The sequence below is a fragment of the Ranitomeya imitator genome, chromosome 4 (genome assembly GCF_032444005.1).
Source record: "Ranitomeya imitator isolate aRanImi1 chromosome 4, aRanImi1.pri, whole genome shotgun sequence".
In the NCBI taxonomy this organism is placed as follows: domain Eukaryota; kingdom Metazoa; phylum Chordata; class Amphibia; order Anura; family Dendrobatidae; genus Ranitomeya; species Ranitomeya imitator.
The window spans coordinates 370,392,586-370,414,158 of record NC_091285.1 but is presented as its reverse complement, the minus strand read 5'-3'; the positions used below and the strand labels follow the sequence as shown (position 1 = coordinate 370,414,158).

Sequence of the window (21,573 nt, the reverse complement as noted above, 5' to 3'; positions counted from 1 at the left end):
GAATACATCTTTCCACTCTTGTGTCTCCAAGCATAGAAACAATGAATGACACAAAAATTATAATTAGTGATGAGCAAATCTGTCAAACTTAAAATTCAGCAATCCTCTGGAATTTGGCAAGAAAATTTGATTCATATAAAATGTATCCAATGTGAATTAAATTGGCCTTAGTATGTTCTGGAGTCTCTCTAGGTCAAAGGGAATAATAAACATAGGGTAAAAAATGAAAAAAAGTTAGTAAACTCACCTCACTGCTAATCTATCTTGTTGTTGATATTTCCTGCCTGGTCCTCTGCACAATTGTTTTATTTTTATTTATCATGCTCACTATATGGTGAAACTGACCACGCAATATTATTGTCCAGGTTAGTTCGAGAATGCAGATACCAAACATGTATAATATATATATATATATATATATATATATATATATATATATATATATATATATATATATATATATATAGGATAGTGCTTTCAGTTACCGGGATATGGGATCGTGTGAGGGCCTATTTTTTGCTTCCTGAGCTGACTTTTTACTGATACCATGTAGGAGTAGATAGGATGTGTTGATTGTCTCTTATTGCATTTTACTACAATGTGGCAAAAAACATAATTTTATTCGGACTCCCATGACAGCACTACGAGAGAGGGGATCCGCCCTTCAGGAACAGGAAACCTACAGATACAAAAGGGCGGTACCTCTCCCCATGCATCAGTTGGTTTCCTGTTCCTGGAGGGACAGGATCCTACAGATTTCATCTCGTAAGGAGCCCAGGCCGGCCGGTCGAATCTGGTAGCGGGGGGGTCTCCTACCTCGACCGGTGCGGAAAGTCCTGGAAACGCCACGGTGGTCCAGGCTGGACTGCACGTCAGTGGCGTTGGCAGCAGGGAGCAGGGTCCGGAGGATTCCTTGTCTCCGGAAGCTGGCGTTGGTATGTTTCATTTCCCCCCCCTGGGTCAGGCGGCGGCGGTGAGGTGCGGTTGCGGCGTCGGAAGTGGAGCGCCGTCCGGAGCACTGCTGGGCATTCCCGGCGTCCTGCATCGCTCACTGAGCGTTTCCGGAACGCTGGGGCACCGGGGGGTGGAGCCGGCAGGCGCTTCCGGTTTGCGGGTGGGCTGCGCATGCGCGGTCTTTTCCAAAATGGCGGCGCCCATGGTCCGGTCGCCGGTTCTTCTGTATTACCACCGCTAACATCCCAGCTGCAGCCTGATCATCAGGAACCGAATGGGGAACACGCCAGGTGGCCTGCTGACCGGAATACAGGGGATATAAGCAGGTGTTGGCGATAGAACCCTGCTTTTGGCCACAGTCTCATCATGGCAGATGATGGTGAGCAGCAGCCTCAGCTTCTGGATAAAGTGTGGCAGGAAGCCGTGGGAAAGGATATCAGAAGTGACCAGTCCAGCCGTAAAAGCTCGTCCAGGTCCCCGCCGTCCGTTGGGCCCAATTCCACTCCAGGCCTTTACAGTTTGACGTACTACATTATGATAGAGTCTTACAGGGTTCCTTGCAGGGTCAGATGACATTGAGTTCAGGGGTTCTGGCATCTCTTAGATGGTGGCTAGAGGAAGACAATCTGTCAGCTGGAGTTCCCTGGGTGACTCAGGTGACTCGGGTAATCACTACAGACGCCAGCCCCACGGGGTGGGGGGCACACATGGGTGACGTTGTAGTCCAGGGTCTATGGGACCCCCAAACATCTGCCTCTTCCAATCAGAAGGAGTTGATGGCAATTGAATCCTCAATTAAGGAACTCCTCGTGTATCTACAGGGTCACCATGTCAAAATCCTCTCCGACAATCAGGTGGCAGTGGCCTACGTGAATCACCAAGGTGGAACACGCTCCGAGTCCCTGATGGAAATAGCGGACCGCCTGCTCCAGATAGCGGAAAACCATTTTCTATCTTTAACAGCAGTACATATAAAAGGGAAGGAAAATATAAGGGCGGACTTTCTAAGTCGAAACACCTTAAGACAAGGAGAATGGTCTCTGAACACAAAAATCTTCAACCAGATTGTTCGCAGGTGGGGTCATCCAGAGGTGGACTTATTTGCCAACAAGGACAACAGAAAAGCGAAAAAATTCTGTTCCTTGAATCCCAGGGAATATCCGCTGGCAGTGGATGCCTTCCTGATCAGATGGGATTTCCAGTTGGCTTATGCTTTTCCCCCGCTAAACCTGTTGCCTCTGGTGGTCAGAAAGATAAGGGAGGATCAAGCGAGAATCATACTGATCGCTCCGTTCTGGCCCCAAAGGGCTTGGTTCTCCTGGCTCAGGACCATGTCGGTGGAAGACCCCTGGGTACTGCCGGACATCCCGGACCTACTTCATCAAGGTCCGATCAACCATCCACAAGTGAAGGGTCTTCATTTGACGGCATGGTCTTTGAGAGGTCACTGTTAAAAAACAGAGGATTTTCTCCAAATCTCATTGATACCCTTATGAAGAGTAGAAAACTCATAACTAAGATCTACTCTAGAACTTGGAGGAAGTTTCTGGCCTCTTCAAATTTTAATATCGAAGAGGGTTTACCAATTAACCAGATTCTAGAATTCCTGCAGAGGGGGCTAGAGCTAAATCTATCCACAAGTACACTAAAAGTACAAGTCTCAGCCCTAGGGGCCCTATTTTCTTGTAACATTGCTGGTAATTATTGGGTATCAAGGTTCATCAAAGCAGCTGGTAGATCCAGACCTATACACAGGAATAGGTCAATGCCTTGGGATCTCAACCTAGTCCTCTCAGCCTTGACTAAAGAACCGTTTGAGCCTTTACATTCAGCCTCACTTAAATTACTATCCCTCAAAACAGCATTTTTGGTGGCAATTACATCTGCTCGTAGGGTAGGAGACATACAGGCTCTTTCTAGGCTCTCCCCCTATACAGAGTTTCTACAGGACAGAGTAGTCCTCAGACCAGATCCAGCTTATTTACCTAAAGTGGCCTCAGATTTTCATAGATCTCAGGAGATAGTTCTACCATCATTTCTCCCTAATCCTTCTAATTCCAAAGAGGAGTTACTCCATACGTTAGATGTTAGGAGATGTCTCTTAGAATATATATCAGTCACTGATGCTTGGAAGAGAGAGGAGGCGTTGTTTCTATCCTTCCAAGGTCCCAGGAAAGGTCTTAGAGTGTCAAAGTGCACGTTAGCGAAGTGGATAAGGGAGGCTATCTCTCTGGCTTATACTGCAGGTGGAGGTCCTGTTCCGCAGAATCTGAGGGCACATTCCACTCGGGCCATGGCTGCATCCTGGGCTGAGAGATCTGGAGTTTCCATCGACCAGATATATAAGGCGGCTACGTGGTCATCCCCTTCCACCTTTTTCAACCACTATAGGTTGGATTTGGGGTTCTCTTCTGATCTCACCTTCGGGTTAAGGGTGCTTCAGGCTATAGTCCCTCCCTAAGGTAGTTTACATCTCTGTAATTCTCTCGTAGTGCTGTCATGGGAGTCCGAATAAAGCATTAAGCTACTTACTGGTAGCGGCATTTTTCGGAGGCCCATGACAGCACCCTTAGTTCCCTCCCTATTCACGTGGGGGTTGCACTTCCTATAATGTATATAATGAGATAGACACGTCTCTCGTGTGGTATATAGTTCATTATGATTGGTTATTTTGTACAGTAACTGTATATAATGTATATTTGTGTGCTACTAACCGCGGTAGTCCTCTCAGGCTCTAATATACAACTGATGCATGGGGAGAGGTACCGCCCTTTTGTATCTGTAGGTTTCCTGTTCCTGAAGGGCGGATCCCCTCTCTCGTAGTGCTGTCATGGGCCTCCAAAAAATGCCGCTACCAGTAAGTAGCTTAATGCTTTGTCGATTTGATTTTTTTCTTATGTCATTTCCAAATTGGATTCATTTATTTTATATTTTGATAGATCAGAGTTTTACAAACGCAGCAATGCCAAATATGTGTATTTAAAAAAAAATAAAAAAATTCTTTGTTTTATTTTAAATTGGCAAAAGGGAGTTATTTTAAATTTTGTGAGTTTTTTCATATTTTTTAAAACTTTTTTTTTTTTACTTTACTTAATTGTCCCGAAGAGGCGAATACATGTGGATGCATCATGCAAGATCAGGAAGGAGTCTGCCAGTCAGGCTGCAAATTAAGTTTTGGCAGCCGCAATCAAAAGTACAGTGCCAGTCCTCCGGCAGCCCTCAACTGCTGCCTGGGGACCGGCCCAAAGGAAAAATGGACCCCTGCCACCTGGCCCAGCCCATCACTGTTCCCCAGTATATAGCAGCTCCAGCTTCCCCTGTTCCCCAGTATATAGCAGCTCCAGCCTCCCCTGTTCACCACACCAGAATACAATAGCTCCAGCCTCCCCTGTTCACCAGTATATAGCAGCTCCAGCCTCCCCTGTCACTAGTATATAGCAGCCCCATCCTCCCCTGTTCACCAGTATATAGCAGCTAAAGCTTCCTTTAGGACCAGTATATATCAGCTCCATCCTCCCCTGATCACCAGTATACAGAAGCTCCAGCCTCCCCTGTACACCAGTATATAGCAGCTCCAGCCTCCCCTGTTCACCAGTATACAGCAGCTCCAGCCTCCCCTGTTCCCCAGTACATGCAGATACCAAACATGTATAATATATATATATATATATATATATATATATATATATATATAGTGCTTTCAGTTACCGGGATATGGGATTGTGTGAGGGCCTATTTTTTGCTTCCTGAGCTGACTTTTTACTGATACCATGTAGGAGTAGATAGGATGTGTTGATTGTCTCATTGCATTTTACTACAATGTGGCAAAAAAAAAAACACATAATTTTGTCGATTTGATTTTTTTCTTATGTCATTTACCAATTGGATTAATTTATTTTATATTTTGATAGATCAGAGTTTTACAAACGCAGCGATACCAAATATGTGTATTTAAAAAAAAAAACATTTTCTTTGTTTTATTTTAAATTGGCAAAAGGGAGTTATTTTAAATTTTGTGAGTTTTTTTCATATTTTTTAAAACTTTTTTTTTCACTTTTTACTTTACTTAATAGTCCCAAAGAGGCAAATATATGTGGATGTATCATGCAAGATCAGGAAGGAGTCTGCCAGTAAGGCTGCAAATTAAGTTTTGGCAGCCGCAATCAAAAGTACAGTGCCAGTCCTCCGGCAGCCCTCAACTGCTGCCTGGGGACCGGCCCAGAGGAAAAATGGATCCCTGCCACCTGGCCCAGCCCACCACTGTTCCCCAGTATATAGCAGCTCCAGCTTCCCCTGTTCCCCAGTATATAGCAGCTCCAGCCTCCCCTGTTCACCATACCAGAATACAATAGCTCCAGCCTCCCCTGTTCACCAGTATATAGCAGCTCCAGCCTCCCCTGTCACTAGTATATAGCAGCCCCATCCTCCCCTGTTCACCAGTATATAGCAGCTAAAGCTTCCTTTAGGACCAGTATATATCAGCTCCATCCTCCCCTGATCACCAGTATACAGAAGCTCCAGCCTTCCCTGTTCACCAGTATATAGCAGCTCCAGCCTCCCCTGTTCACAAGTATATAGCAGCTCCAGCCTCCCCTGTTCCCCAGTACATAGCAGCTCCAGCCTCCCCTGTTCACGAGTATACAATAGCTCCAGCCTCCCCTGTTCACCAGTATATAGCAGCTCCAGCTTCCCCTGTCACCAGTATATAGCAGCTCCAGCCTCCAATGTCACCATTATATAGCAGCTCCATCCTCCCCTATCACCATTATATAGCAGCTCCAGCCTCCCCTGTCACTACTGTACAGCAGCTCCAGCCTCCCCTGTTCACCAGTATGTAGCAGCTCCAGCCTCCCCTGTTCACCAGTATATAGACGCTCCAGCCTCCCCTGTTTAGCAGTATATAGCAGCTCCAGCCTCCCCTGTCACCAGTATATAGCAGCTCCAGCCTCCAGTTCCCCAGTATATAGCAGCTCCAGCCTCCCATTCCCAAGTAGATAGCAGCTCCAGCCTCCACTGTTCAGCAGTATATAGCAGCTTCAGCCTCCCCTGTCACCAGTATATAGCAGCTCCATCCAACCCTGTTCACCAGTATATAGCAGCTCCAGCCTCCCCTGTTCACCGGTGTATAGCAGCTCCAGCCTTCCCTGTCACCAGTATATAGCAACTCCAGCCTCCCCTGTTCACTGGTGTATAGCAGTTCCAGCCTCCCCTGTCACCAGTATATAGCAGGTCCAGCCTCCCCTGTCTCCATTATATAGCAGCAGCCTCCCTTGTTCACCAGTATATAGCAGCTCCAGCCTCCCTGTTCCCCAGTATATACAGTCATGGCCAAAAGTATTCACACCCCTGCAATTCTGTCAGATAATACTCAGTTTCTTCCTGAAAATGATTGCAATCACAAATTATTTGGTATTATTATCTTCATTTAAATTGTCTTAAATGAAAAAAACACAAAAAGAATTGTCCTAAAGCCAAATTGGACATAATTCAACACCAAACATAAAAAAGGGGGTGGACAAAGGTATTGGCACCCTTTGAAAAATCATGTTATGCTTCTCTAATTTGTGTAATTAACAGCACCTGTAACTTAATTGTGGCACCTAACAGGTGTTGGCAATAACTAAATCACACTTGCAGCCAGTTGACATGGATTAAAGTTGACTCAACCTCTGTCCTGTGTCCTTGTGTGTACCACATTGAGCATGGAGAAAAGAAAGAAGACCAAAGAACTGTCTGAGGACTTGAGAAACCAAATTGTGAGGAAGCATGAGCAATCTCAAGGCTACAAGTCCATCTCTAAAGACCTGAATGTTCCTGTGTTTACCGTGCGCTGTGTCATCAAGAAGTGTAAAGCCCATGGCACTGTGGCTATCCTCCCTAGATGTGGACGGAAAAGAAAAATTGACAAGAGATTTCAACGCAAGATTGTGCGGATGTTGGATAAAGAACCTAGACTAACATCCAAATAAGTTCAAGCTGCCCTGCAGTCCGAGGGTACAACAGTGTCAACGCGTACTATCCATCAGCGTCTGAATGAAAAGGGACTGTATGGTAGGAGAACCAGGAAGACCCCACTTCTTACCCCGAGACATAATAAAGCCAGGCTGGAGTTTGCCAAAACATACCTGAAAAAGCCTAAAATGTTTTGGAAGAATGTTCTCTGGTCAGATGAGACAAAAGTAGAGCTTTTTGAGCAAAGGCATCAACATAGAGTTTACAGGAGAAAAAAGAGGCATTCAAAGGAAAGAACACTGTCCCTACAGTCAAACATGGCAGAGGTTCCCTGATGTTTTGGGGTTGCTTTGCTGCCTCTGGCACTGGACTGTTTGACCATGTGCATGGCATTATGAAGTCTGAAGACTACCAACAAATGTTTCAGCATAATGCAGGGCCCATTGTGAGAAAGCAGGGTCTCCTTCAGAGGTCATGGGTCTTCCAGCAGGACAATGACCCAAAACACACTTCAAAAAGCACTAGAAAATGGTTTGAGAGAAAGCACTGGAGGCTTCTAAGGTGGCCAGCAATGAGTCCAGACCTGAATCCCATAGAACACCTGTGGAGAGATCTAAAAATGGCAGTTTGGAGAAGGCACCCTTCAAATATCAGGGACCTGGAGCAGTTTGCCAAAGTAGAATGGTCTAAAATTCCAGCAGAGCATTGTAAGAAACTCATTGATGGTTACCGGAAGCGGTTGGTCGCAGTTATTTTGGCTAAAGGTTGTGCACCAAGTATTAGGCTGAGGGTGCCAATACTTTTGTCTGGCCCATTTTTGGAGTTTTGTGTTAAATGATCAATGTTTTGCTTTTTGCTTCATTCTCTTTTGTGCTTTTTCATTTAAGACAAATTAAATGAAGATAATAATAACAAAGAATTTGTGTTTGCGATCATTTTCAGGAAGAAACTGAGTATTATCTGACAGAATTGCAGGGGTGTGAATACTTTTGGCCATGACTGTAGCAGCTCCAGCCTCCCGTTCCCCAGTATGTAGTAGCTCCAGCCTCCCGTTCCCCAGTATATAGCAGCAGCCCCCCCTGTCACTAGTATACAGCAGCTCCAGCCTCCCCTGCTCAATAGTATATAGAAGCTCCAGTCTTCCCAATCACCAGTATATTGGAGCTCCTACCTCCCCTGTTCACCAGTATATAGAAGATCCAGGCTCCCCTGTTCCCTAGTATATAGCAGCTCCAGCCTCCCCTGTTCAACAGTATATAGCAGCTCCCGCCTCCCCTGTTCACCAGTATATAGCAGCTCGAGCCTCCCTTTCCCCAGTATATAGCAGCTCCAGCCTCCCGTTCCCTAGTATATAGCAGCTCCAGCCTCCCATTCCCCAGTATATAGCAGCTCCAGCCTCCCCTGTCACTAGTATACAGCAACTCCAGCCTCCCCTATTCACCAGTATATAGCAGCTCCAGTCTCCCCTGTTCACCAGTATATAGCAGCTCCAGCCTCCCCTGTTCACCAGTATACAGCAGCTCTAGCCTCCCCTGTTCACCAGTATACAGCAACTCCAGCCTCCCCTGTTCAGCAGTATACAGCAGCTCCAGCCTCCCCTGTCACCAGAATATAGCAGCTCCAGCCTCCCCTGTCACCAGTATAATGCAGCTCTAGCCTCCCATCACCAGTATATAGCAGCTCCAGCCTCCTATCACCAGTATATAGCAGCTCCAGCCTTCCATCGCCAGTATGTGGCAGCTCCAGCCTCCCATCACCAGTATACAGCAGCTCCAGCCTCCCATCACCAGTATACAGCAGCTCCAGCCTCCCCTGTCACCAGCCTCCCCCACCTGCTCCTGTGTCTTCCACCTCCTCCCATGTCGTCTACCTCGGACCTCCTCTGCTGTGAGTGTGCAGTTAGAGAGATGATCTCATCCTCTTCACATGCACACATAGACTTTGCAGCACTTCAGATGCAGGGACCTCTCTTAACCCAGAAGTTGTGGCGCCACTACTTCCTGGGTCAGTCAGCTCCCTGTATCGAAGTGAACATAGAGAGGCGCTCTTGACCTCGACCCTACCCCACCTCCAAAAACACAACATATTTCATGGGTTGTCTAACGGAGGGGAGGTTAAAAAAAAAAAAAAACCTTCTCTGTCTTGTTGGTGCCCCCTGCAGCCCGACGCCCCTAGGCACGTGCCCTCCAGTGCCTAGTGGCAAACACGGCCCTGAATGTATCCACAAAGCAAATCCAATATTTTTATGTGAGATTTTAGTTATATATTGTCTTTATGTTGGAAATGTATTTTAAACCCAGTCTTCCCCTCAGTTGGCAGTATGTATTACATGTAGAAAATTTCCTGACCTGATCCTCCAGAGAAGAAAAACAATTAGTCAATGTTGAATTTCTTGAAGCTAAGGGGACAACAATAGATTTACTGTAATGGATGGGCAAGGACATTCATTAGCGATCATCAAAAATGTTACAAGAAATCCGTTCTTAAGGCTCTACAACAGCTCAGTGCCAGGAGCATAGATGTCTGCAGCCTTTGCCCCTGTGATCAAATATTAGGAGTATCATCAACTTGTAAAAACTGTAATTAAAAAAATCTGTTAATCATGACATGGAAAATTAATAGTAAATGAATGTTAAGTTCTGTAAGACAGTATATACAGGACATGAGTTGTTTCTTTTATAATCACCTGCAATCCATACTGTAAGAATGAATCAGTGTCGGATGTTTATGGGGATAATCATGGTAAACGGATTGTGACAAGTTGAAGAAAAAGTGTTTCCCTTTAAATGTATTTTACACCTTGGTTTGTGATCAAATTTTCCTGCAAGCCTCTTGCTTGCATGCGTAGATGAAAGAGGTGAGCCGTTTAATCACGGCAAGCTGGCAGGATAGTGATTGAGTTCACGAGTTTGTATTGCAGCTGATATAAATTCTCCCTCAAAAGACATTGCTTAATGTTTGCTTCCTCCAAGGGTCAAGTGATGTATTCTGCCAATCAAATACTTGCATTATTTAAAAATCATATGAGTTCCTATATCTCATCCCATTTGGAGAATGACAGATTCTTCGTATGTTTTATTTATATACTGTTTTATTCAATAAGGAGAGAGGGGCAAGGTTATCTTAAAGGCTATAATATCATTTTTATCAGAGAGGCAGAATGAAAAATATTTTGGAATTTGATGCCTCATCATTACTAGGCGGCTTAATACGTATACTCTGACTGAAAAGGTTTTTTGATGGTCAAAAAATAAGTCTTTGGGTATGTCTGTACCATTTTAAGATGCCCCCCTGAAGGTTTCCTAGGTAAAAGTCAACTCAGGAATTTTTCCTGAAGTGACTTTGTTGGCATTTATGAGGTCGTTTTGTGGCAGCTTCAACGTTAGCATCTTTTTCTATAGTTTGAACTATCCCGATTGACTTCCTGACAGAAGGCATCCGGAGAATGAGCATGCTACTTCATTTAACTGCTTAACGGTTTCCAAACTTTGAAGTGGTTAAAAGAGATAACAGGAGACTGAACATTCACACAGTTGTTACACCGCTCTATTTCTGGTGCTTTGCACAGCTCTTCCCACTTGCCTTGTAGCGGTGGCAAGTGGGGTCATATTTGTGGGGTTGATTTGACGTCCGGTGACAGCAGGCTGCTCATTTTAGCCTAAGGGGGCAATATCAGTGGCCCCTTATCAGCCTGAGAATACTAGCCCCCAGCTTTCTGCTTTAGCGAGGCTGGTTGTCAAAAATGGGGGAGCCCATATAGTTTTTTTTTAAATATTTAAATCATTTTAAAAAAAACAGTGTGGGGACACCTCTATTCTTGAAGACCAACCTTGCTAACACTGACAGCTGAGGGTCGCAGCCCCTGTCAGTTTTGCCTGGCTGGTTATCAAAAATACAGGGTAACCCACGCCTTTTTTAAAAAAATATATATATTTATTTAGAGCATACAGTAGGTGCCAGCTGATGAATACTGCCATCATTTGATTCTCCTCTCTCTGTTCTCAGCAGCAGCAAGCATAGGCTGATGGGAGCAGTAGTCCCATTAGCCCACGCCAGTGTCCGGACTAAAAATGTTTACCTCCAATCACAGCTGCGGGCTCACACTGTCATTTGACAGTGTGGGAACCACAGCTGTCTGACCAGCAATAATGATTTTACCTCTGTTTGCCGTATTGTCATGCACATGACAGTGTGGCAAACACTGGATGTTCTGGCCCCCCATTCAAATAAATGGGGTCTGGGTTCGGGTCTGAGTACTGTTCTGGTACCCGAACCTGAAATTTTTTTAACTGTTCAACTGTTTTAACTGGTCCTCCTATCTCTATTAGTCTGTGTACAAAAGCAAACTTATTTTCTGAAAATGTAACAGTTACTGTATACATTTTTGATAGTTTTATGCTGTACTGTATCATATACTGTATATATTTTAATATGAATGTTTTTAATGCTAACTATATGTAATATCTTTTTTAGTCAGAGAATAATGACAGTGAATCAGTGAGTCGTCGTATCAAGCCTGTGTTTCAGGATGATCCTGTCTTTCGTCGGAAAACATCATACCAGCAATCTGCTGTTCATATTCCTACAGATATTTACGAGGGCTGTAAGTTACTTTCATCTTTATTAATTTTTGCTTTGTTAATAATTGCATATTTAAATATTTTACAATTAAATATAAATTTCCTTATGTGCACAAATGTTTAGGATATCTTTATCCTTCTATCTTAAAAGTAAGATAATGTATTTATTTTAAAACAGTATATGCAAATGGTTAGTGCTGTATTTCCATTTGCCTCTGCCCTATTTATCAAGCCTTGCTTCACCTATTTTGCTATTTTGATCATCTATTTATTTAATTGTGGGTTTATGAGATTCCCATCTGGATTTAGGTGTTTTTATCTCCAGGTATGTTTATAAAGACTGTAATATTATTGTATTAAAAATGACTAAATCTGTTTAAATGAAAACTAAAAATGCCCACAGGCTTAGCTAAACTCACAGGTCTTTCCCTTTTACATACACTTGGAGAGACCTGTCAGTCTACTTGAGCAGGTAGAGCGAAATCACCAGGGACTTTCCTCTAAGGACAGTGTTTCACAAACGCCAGTCCTTAAGGCCGTCCAGCAGATCATGTTTTTAGGATTCCCTTATTATCGCACAGGTGATGGAATTTTTATTAACCCCTTAGTGACAGAGACAATTTTGTCCTTAATGACCAAGCCAATTTTTATAATTCTGACCACTGTCAATTTGAGGTTATAGCTCTGGAAAGCTTCAATGGATCCCACTGATTCTGAGAATGTTTTTTGTGACATATTGTACTTCATGTTAGTGGTAAAATTGCTTTGATATTTTTGTGCCCTTAAATGAAAGAGTCGTATCAAACAAAATAGTTAATACATAACATTTCATGCATATCTATTTTACATTACCACTATTTTGGAAAAAAAAATTTTTATTAGGATGTTATAAGGGTTAAAATTTACAAAACCATTTTTTTAGGGATCACCTCACATATGAAGTGAGTTTGGGAGGTCAATATGACCGAAAATACCCAAAAGTTACACCATTCTAAAATCTACACCCTTCAAGGTGCTGAAAGCCACATTCTTATAGTTTAATAACCCTTCAGGTGCTTCATGAGAACTAAAAAATGTGGAAGAAAAAAGTGAACGTTTTACTTTTTTCGCAAAAAATTTACTTTAGACCCAAACTTTTTTATTTTCACAAAGGTAACAAGAGAAAATGGACCACAAAATATTTTGTACAATTTCTCCTGAGTACACCCTTACCCCATATGTGGAGAAAGCCACTGTTTGGGCACATGGCAGGGCTCAGAAGGGAGGAAGCACTGTTTGACTTTTAGAATGCAAAATTGGCTGGAATCAATTGCAGGCGCCATTTCACGTATGGAGACCCCCTGATGTACCTAAACAATGGAAACCTCCCAATTCTAACTCCAACCCTAACATCCCTAACCCCAACCCTAACCCCAACACACCCCTAACTCTAACCCCAATCCTAACCATAATCCTAACCACACCCCTAACCCCAACACAGCCCTAACCCTAATCCCAACCCTAACCATAATCCCAACCACAACCATAACCCTAACCCCAACATCACCCTAACCCAATCAGCACTACCCAAACACAACCATAACCCCAACCCTAACTCTAGCCCAACCCTAACCCTAGCTGTAATCTTAACCCTAACCCTATCCCTAACCCTAATGGAAAAATGAAAACAAAAATACATTTTTACCTAACTAAGGGGTGATAAAGTGGGGTTTGATTTAACATTTTTTTTCATTTTGATCACTGTGATAGGGTCTATCACAGTGATCAAAATTAACCAATAGGAAAAATCTCCTATTGTTGTTGGGTGCCGGCCAGCAGATCTCGGTGGATGCACTGCGCATGCATTTTCTTCCTGGAAGACATGACAGCGCTGCTAATGTCAGGTCTAAATCACATCACTGCCAAAGCCAATTATTGGGCTTGTAGCAGTCTTGTATCATCCACCTATGCATCAATGCTGACCTCAGTGTCTCACTGCAGCAGTCACATGTCACTGTTGTGACGTCACCACTGCAGAAGTATCAATAAAAAATGCCAGTTAGCAGTAGAGAAGCAGTGCTGAAGGGGCAGAGCCTAAAAAATGATGATTACTTCCGCTTTCCCCTTTATATATACATTAAACAATTTTGGGGACTTAAATTGGACATATGACTATTTATGTTTTACTAGATGGTGGCCCGATTCTAACGCATTGGGTATTCTAGAATATGCATGTCCACGTAGTATATTGCACAGCCCACATAGTACATTGCCCAGTCGCGTAGTATATTGCCCAGCTACGTAGTATATTGCCCAGCCACGTAGTATATTGCCCAGTCATGTAGTATATTGCCCAGTCACGTAGTATATTGCCCAGTTACGTAGTATATTGGCCAGTCACGTAGTATATTGCCCAGTCACGTAGTATATTGCACAGCCATATACTATATTGCCCAGCTACGTAGTATATTGCACAGTGACGTAGTACATTGCCCAGTCACGTAGTATATTGCCCAGTCACGTAGTATATTGCCCAGCCACGTAGTATATTGGCCAGTCACATAGTATATTGCCCAGCCACATAGTATATTGCCCAGCCACATAGTATATTGGCCAGTCACATAGTATATTGCCCAGCTACATAGTATATTGCCGTGTCACGTAGTATATTGCCCAGTCACATAGTATATTGCCCAGTCACGTAGTATATTGCCCAGCCACATAGTATATTGCCCAGTCACGTAGTATATTGCCCAGCTACGTAGTATATTGCACAGCGACGTAGTATACAGCAAAGAGACACTTAGTATACAGCACAGAGCCACGTAGTATATTGCCCAGTCACGTAGTATATTGTCCAGTCACGTAGTATATAACACTGCACACACAGTATATAAACAGTGGCCATATAATATCTAGCACAGCCCATGCAGTACATAACACAGCCCACATAGTATGTAACACTGGCCAGGTAGTATATAGCAGCCACACTGTATATAATAGAGCCCACGTAGTATATAGCAGTGTGGGCACCATATCCCTGTTAAAAAAAAAAATAGTTCTATACTCACCCGCCGGGATCCAATCCAGTGAAGCTGTCCCGATGTGTGCGCGGCTGCCGCCATCTTCCGTTCCGAGGATGCATTGCAAAATTACCCAGATGACTTAGCGGTCTCGCGAGGGTGAGTATAGCGGGTTTTTTGTTTTTTTTTATTATTTTTAACATTACATTTTTTTTACTATTGATGCCGCATAGGCAGCATCAATAGTAAAAAGTTGGGGACACACAGTGTTAATAGCGGCGGTAACGGAGTGTGTTACCCGCGGCATAACGCGGTCCGTTACCGCCGGCATTAACCCTGTGTGAGTGGTGACTGGAGGGGAGTATGCAGGCACCGGGCAGTGACTGCGGGGAGTAAGGAGCGGCCATTTTCTTCTGGACTGTGCCCGTCGCTGATTGGTCATGGCTGTTTTGCCGCAACCAATCAGCGACTTGGATTCCATGACAGACAGAGGCCGCGACCAATGAATATCCGTGACAGACAGAAGGACAGAGAAAGACGGAAGTGACCATTAGACAATTATATAGTAGACTAGATTGTGGCCCGATTCTAACGCATCGGGTATTCTAGAATATGCATGTCCCCGTAGTTTATGGACAATGACGATTCCAGAATTCGCGGCAGACTGTGCCGGTCGCTGATTGGTCGAGGCAACCTTTATGACATCATCGTCGCCATGGCAACCATTATGACATCTATGTCGATACTGTGCCCGTCGCTAATTGGTCGAGGCGAATTCGCGGCAGACTGTGCCCGTCGCTGATTGGTCGAGGCAACCTTTATGACATCATCATCGCCATGCTGTGCCCGTCGCTGATTGGTCGAGGCCTGGTGGCCTCGACCAATCAGAGATGCGGGATTTCCAGGACAGACAGACAGACAGACAGAAAAACCCTTAGACAATTATATATATAGATTATGTTAAATGGCTAGATATAGCAGCTCTCATCACTAATGTTTTCTTTTTGCACTATCATATGAACTTAATGAACACATAGACACATACAGACATTTCTATACATCCTGCATGCACCCACACACACCCACACACATCAGTATAAATACACCCAATTACATGCATATATACATTACAGTGCATATAAACATACTAGATTGTGGCCCGATTCTAACGCATCGGGTATTCTAGAATATGCATGTCCCCGTAGTATATGGACAATGATGATTCCAGAATTCGCGGTAGACTGTGCCCATCGCTGAATGGTCGAGGCAACCTTTATGACATAATCGTCGCCATGGCAACCATTATGACATTTACGTCGATACTGTGCCCGTCGCTGATTGGTCGAGGCAACCTTTATGACATCATCGTCGCCATGCTGTGCCCGTCGCTGATTGGTCGAGGCCTGGTGGCGGCCTCGACCAATCAGAGACGTGGGATTTCCAGGACAGACAGACAGACAGACGGAAAAACCCTTAGACAATTATATATATAGATATAGATATTGCACACTCAAATCACACTCTTGATTTTAGATTCTGTATATGATGATGTGACTTCTTCCTGCAGATTAGTCCTTTGCATTGGTAGTAGTTTCTGCAACTCATCACCAGTAGTATGACATACTGGGAAGGATGACTGGGCACTCTGATGCAGCAGGTAGTGTGCTGATGGATGTCCTTGCTTTTTGCAGTCAAGACACCTAAACAGCAGTTACACATAATGGAACATCAGAACACATGGTAGGGTATCATGCTGATGTATACAGGTCCTTCTCAAAAAATTAGCATATAGTGTTAAATTTCATTATTTACCATAATGTAATGATTACAATTAAACTTTCATATATTATAGATTCAGTATCCACCAACTGAAATTTGTCAGGTCTTTTATTGTTTTAATACTGATGATTTTGGCATACAACTCCTGATAACCCAAAAAACCTGTCTCAATAAATTAGCATATTTCACCCATCCAATCAAATAAAAGTGTTTTTTAATAACAAACAAAAAAAACAACAAATAATAATGTTCAGTTATGCACTCAATACTTGGTCGGGAATCCTTTGGCAGAAATGACTGCTTCAATGCGGCGTGGCATGGAGGCAATCAGCCTGTGACACTGCTGAGATGTTATGTAGGCCCAGGATGCTTCAATAGCGGCCTTAAGCTCATCCAGAGTGTTGGGTCTTGCGTCTCTCAACTTTCTCTTCACAATATCCCACAGATTCTCTACGGGGTTCAGGTCAGGAGAGTTGGCAGGCCAATTGAGCACAGTAATACCATGGTCAGTAAACCATTTACCAGTGGTTTTGGCACTGTGAGCAGGTGCCAGGTCGTGCTGAAAAATGAAATCTTCATCTCCATAAAGCATTTCAGCCGATGGAAGCATGAAGTGCTCCAAAATCTCCTGATAGCTAGCTGCATTGACCCTGCCCTTGATGAAACACAGTGGACCAACACCAGCAGCTGACATGGCACCCCACACCATCACTGACTGTGGGTACTTGACACTGGACTTCAGGCATTTTGGCATTTCCTTCTCCCCAGTCTTCCTCCAGACTCTGGCACCTTGATTTCCGAATGACATGCAAAATTTGCTTTCATCAGAAAAAAGTACTTGGGACCACTTAGCAACAGTCCAGTGCTGCTTCTCTGTAGCCCAGGTCAGGCGCCTCTGCCGCTGTTTATGGTTCAAAAGTGGCTTTACCTGGGGAATGCGACACCTGTAGCCCATTTCCTGCACACGCCTGTGCACGGTGGCTCTGGATGTTTCCACACCAGACTCAGTCCACTGCTTCCTCAGGTTCCCCAAGGTCATGTAATCGGTCCTTCTCCACAATCTTCCTCAGGGTCCGGTCTCCTCTTCTCGTTGTACAGCGTTTTCTGCCACATTGTTTCCTTCCAACAGACTTACCATTGAGGTGCCTTGATACAGCACTCTGGGAACAGCCTATTTCTTGAGAAATTTCTTTCTGGGTCTTACCCTCTTGCTTGAGGGTGTCAATGATGGCCTTCTTGACATCTGTCAGGTCGCTAGTCTTACCCATGATGGGGGTTTTGAGTAATGAACCAGGCAGGGAGTTTATAAAAGCCTCAGGTATATTTTGCATGTGTTTAGAGTTAATTAGTTGATTCAGAAGATTAGGGTAATAGGTCGTTTAGAGAACCTTTTCTTGATATGCTAATTTATTGAGACAGGTTTTTTGGGTTATCAGGAGTTGTATGCCAAAATCATCAGTATTAAAACAATAAAAGACCTGACAAATTTCAGTTGGTGGATAATGAATCTATAATATATGAAAGTTTAATTGTAATCATTACATTATGGTAAATAATGAAATTTAACACTATATGCTAATTTTTTGAGAAGGACCTGTATAGCGAGCCTCATTAAATTACAGTTGTGTTCAAAAGTTTACACACCCTTTTGCTTTCTTTGCCTTTTTTTAGAGAATATGAATGATGACACCAAAACGTTTTCTCCACTCATGGTTAGTGGTTGGGTGAAGCCATTTATTGTCAAACTACTGTGTTTTCTCTTTTTAAATCATAATGACAACCCAAAACATCCATATGACCATGATCAAAAATTCACATTCCCCATTTCTTAATACCGTGTAGCATCAATGACAGCTTGAAGTCTTTTGTGGTAGTTGTAGGTAAGGTTTTTTATTTTCTCAGATGGTAAAGCTACCCACTCTTCTTGGCAAAATGCCTCCAGTTCCTGTAAATTCCTGGGCTGTCTAGCATGAACTGCACGCTTTCCCCAGAGTGGTTCAATGATATTGAGCTAAGGAGAATGAGATGGCCACTCCAGAACCTTCACTTTGTTCTGCTGTAGTCAATGACAGGTTGACTTGGCCTTGTGTGTTAGATCATTGTCATGTTGGAACGTCCAATACGTCCCATACGCAGCTTCCATGCTGATGAGTGCAAATTTGCCTACAGTATTTGCTGATAATGTGCTGCATTCATCTTTTCTTCAACTCTACCACGTTTCCTGTACTTTTGTAGCTCACACATGCCCAAAACATTAGCGATCCACCTCTGTGCTTTACAGTAGGAATGGTATTCCTTTCATCATAGGCCTTGTTGACCTCTTTCCAAATGTAACGTTTATGGTTGTGGCCAAAAAGTTCAATTTTGGTCTCATCACTCCAAATTACCTTTTTCCAGACGTTTTACGGCTTGTCTCTGTGCTGTTTTGAATATTGTAGGTGAGATACTTTGTGGCATTTGCGCAGTAATGGGTTTCTCCTGGCGTCTCGACATGCAGCCCATTTTTCTTCAAGTGCCTCCTTAATGGGCATCCTGAAACAGTCACACCACTAGCTTTCAAAGAGTCCTGTATTTCAGCTGATGTTATTTGTGGGTTTTTCTTTGCATCCTGAAAAATTTTCCTGGCAGTTGCGGACGAAATTTTTGCTGGTCTACTTCACCATGGTTTTATTTTTACAGAGCCCCTGATTTTCCATTTGTTAATCACAGTTTGAAAGCTGCTGGCTGGCATTATCAATTCCTTGGATATCTTTTTGTATCCCTTTCCTGTTTTATACAGTTCAACTAACTTTTCCTGTAGATCCACTGACAATTCTTTTGCTTTCAACATGACTCACAATCCAGAAACATCACTGGCTGGATGAAAGATGCAAGAGTGTGTCTGGATCCCAGAAACTCAATCAGCTTATATGCACACACACTGATTACAAGTAAACAGGTCATAGGTGAGGATGTCACCATTAGTAGCCATTCAAACCCATTTGTGTCAACTTCTGTGCATGTTATCAGGCCAAAATCACCAGGGTATGTGAACTTTTGATCAGGGTCATTTGGATGTTTTGGGATGTCATTATGATTTACAAATAGAAAACACAATAGTTTGACAATAAATTGCTTCACCCAATCACTAACCATGAGTGGAGAAAAAGTTTTGGTGTTATCATTCATATTCTCTGAAAAAAAGGTCAAGAAGCAAACATTCTGTTGGGGTATGTAAACTTTTGAGCACAACTGTAGATGCAGATTGGGACCGTAGGGAATCTGACTGAAGTATCATCAGCCCAAGCTAAAAGAACTGTTTATTGGCTCAGTGGCCAATGTTTGATACAGTACAATGATCCTGCTCTGCAAGTAACTCCGTCATTCTGCTGTGTGCTGTAATATGTGTTCCAGCCAAGGAATATCAAAACTCTTTCTAAGTGGCTGCAAGATTTTTACAATAAAGAAACAAAGAAATTAAAAAATATGCTACCAGAATAACACCCTCTTCTTCCTGCCACCTTAGGCACGTGCTTTCATGTGCCTTACTATAAATATGGCCCTGAATATGGTAGGATTGTCTTGTTACAATGGAATGGAGTTTCTCCTTAGAGTTTGCCAGCAATAATTTCAAACCACTATTTAAAAATTTAAATATTAAAATATTATATTACACATGTCTTTTGTAAGGGTTTAAAATCTTATCCACACTCTGCATGAAAAATCTGTAGCATGTCAGTTTGTGTTGTGGAATCTCACTGCAAGTTTCACCTTTTGTAATGGTCTAAGTTGTAGCAAATTTACAGCATTTTCACATGGAAGTCCATACAATCTGGCATGGCTTTTACTACCGAAGATTTTACAGTGGATTTGCCACTAGGTACCTGTATATTGTGAAAGTTTCTGTGAAAAAGAGAATGTTTTTCATTCAGTGGACTTGTCATAGAATAGGTGTTAGAAAATTAACAATTCTTCTGATTACTGAGACCTCAATGATCATAAATGTTTTATGGGAAATCCTTGTGCCCTATTCATGGTGAATAAGAATTTTTTAGCCCAGTGGTAAATAATATCTACATTTTGGGATTGGTTAACTGACTGGGTCAACATTTTCTGTTATGCATTATTTGTCCAGTGAGCATTCAATTTCCTTTAATGTAATAAAATAGGAGAATCTGAAAAGGAACATATTGCAATGATACCAATTGAATATGGATTGGATATCTGATCCAAAAAGTATACCAGCTGTCACATCCTTTCTGCACATAAAAACAGTTTCACACTTCTAAAATAAGACATAAGTGTGAATGTAGCCTATCACAGAATGATTAGTATGAAAATGGTTAAGCTGCAAACCAAATGGAACATTCCAGCAAAAAAAAAAAGAATATCGGTCATAATTATTCAGTAGAAAAGTCAGCTAGTTGTATTTGGTCATATCAGCAAATTGCAAAATTAACTTTCATAAAATGAGTGCAGTTTTTCCCTCGCTTTTGAACTTCAAAAAAATTGATTCCATAGACCAGCATTTAATGTTTGACATACTTCATCTAAATATCACTTATAAACTGATATATTAAAGTCCTAATAGTTATTCTTTTGATGAAAATACAGTGTACTCTTATGGGGTCACTTAAAGAGGTCTTGTTACCCGATGTGATTATGTATTTTATTGCAAAAATCAATAGCATTGAAAAAAATTCCCAACATATTAAAATAATTTTATTAGGCTTGCTGGATTTTTTAAAGACGTCCAAAAGACAGGTCAAAACTTCCAGAAGACAAGCTCCCATTTAGGCTAGTAGATTTATAAGAAGTAAGACGATTTTCATTTTAATGGATTCATTTGAGGCTGTGGCTCAACTCATTTCATTCTGGTGCGGATATAATTTTGGGGCTTGTGACTGGCCCCATGAAGTCACCTGGAGAGGTACACATCCATCATATGATGAAACAATGGATGACCAGGGAGCTACGGCAAAGGGTGTGTAAAAAATATAGGAAGAAAAATGAATAATGTTTTTTTTGTTCTCACTTCATGACAGTTGGTTAAGTTTCAGTTTACACCATTTTATTGAGACCAAATTTAATCTACTGGCCGTATTTATGTTAGTATGCCAGACATCTCAGGACTAAGATTTTAAAAAAGAGCTACTGTACATATCTTTTTCTTACGTAGTTTTGCTTTTCACCTTATGTCAATGGGCAAGATGGAACCTGGGCATAATGGGACTCAACTCCTGTGAATCATCAGGTCATTTCAAGGGAATCTATTGCCCAATTCATGCTGCCCTAAGAGAGGGCCTTATGTCTTTTTCTGAAACTTT

General features: G+C 42.6%; 1 protein-coding gene across 4 annotated transcripts in view; it reads left to right on the top strand.

The window, feature by feature from the left end:
- CACNA2D1 (calcium voltage-gated channel auxiliary subunit alpha2delta 1) overlaps positions 1-21,573 on the top strand; it is a 1,366,870-nt gene that overhangs the window by 762,885 nt on the left and 582,412 nt on the right. For all 4 annotated transcript variants that reach the window (XM_069765154.1, XM_069765155.1, XM_069765153.1 and 1 more), the window contains exon 6: positions 11,380-11,509. In XM_069765154.1, coding sequence (XP_069621255.1) covers positions 11,380-11,509 — 130 coding nt within the window. The remainder of the gene's footprint in view (positions 1-11,379; positions 11,510-21,573) is intronic.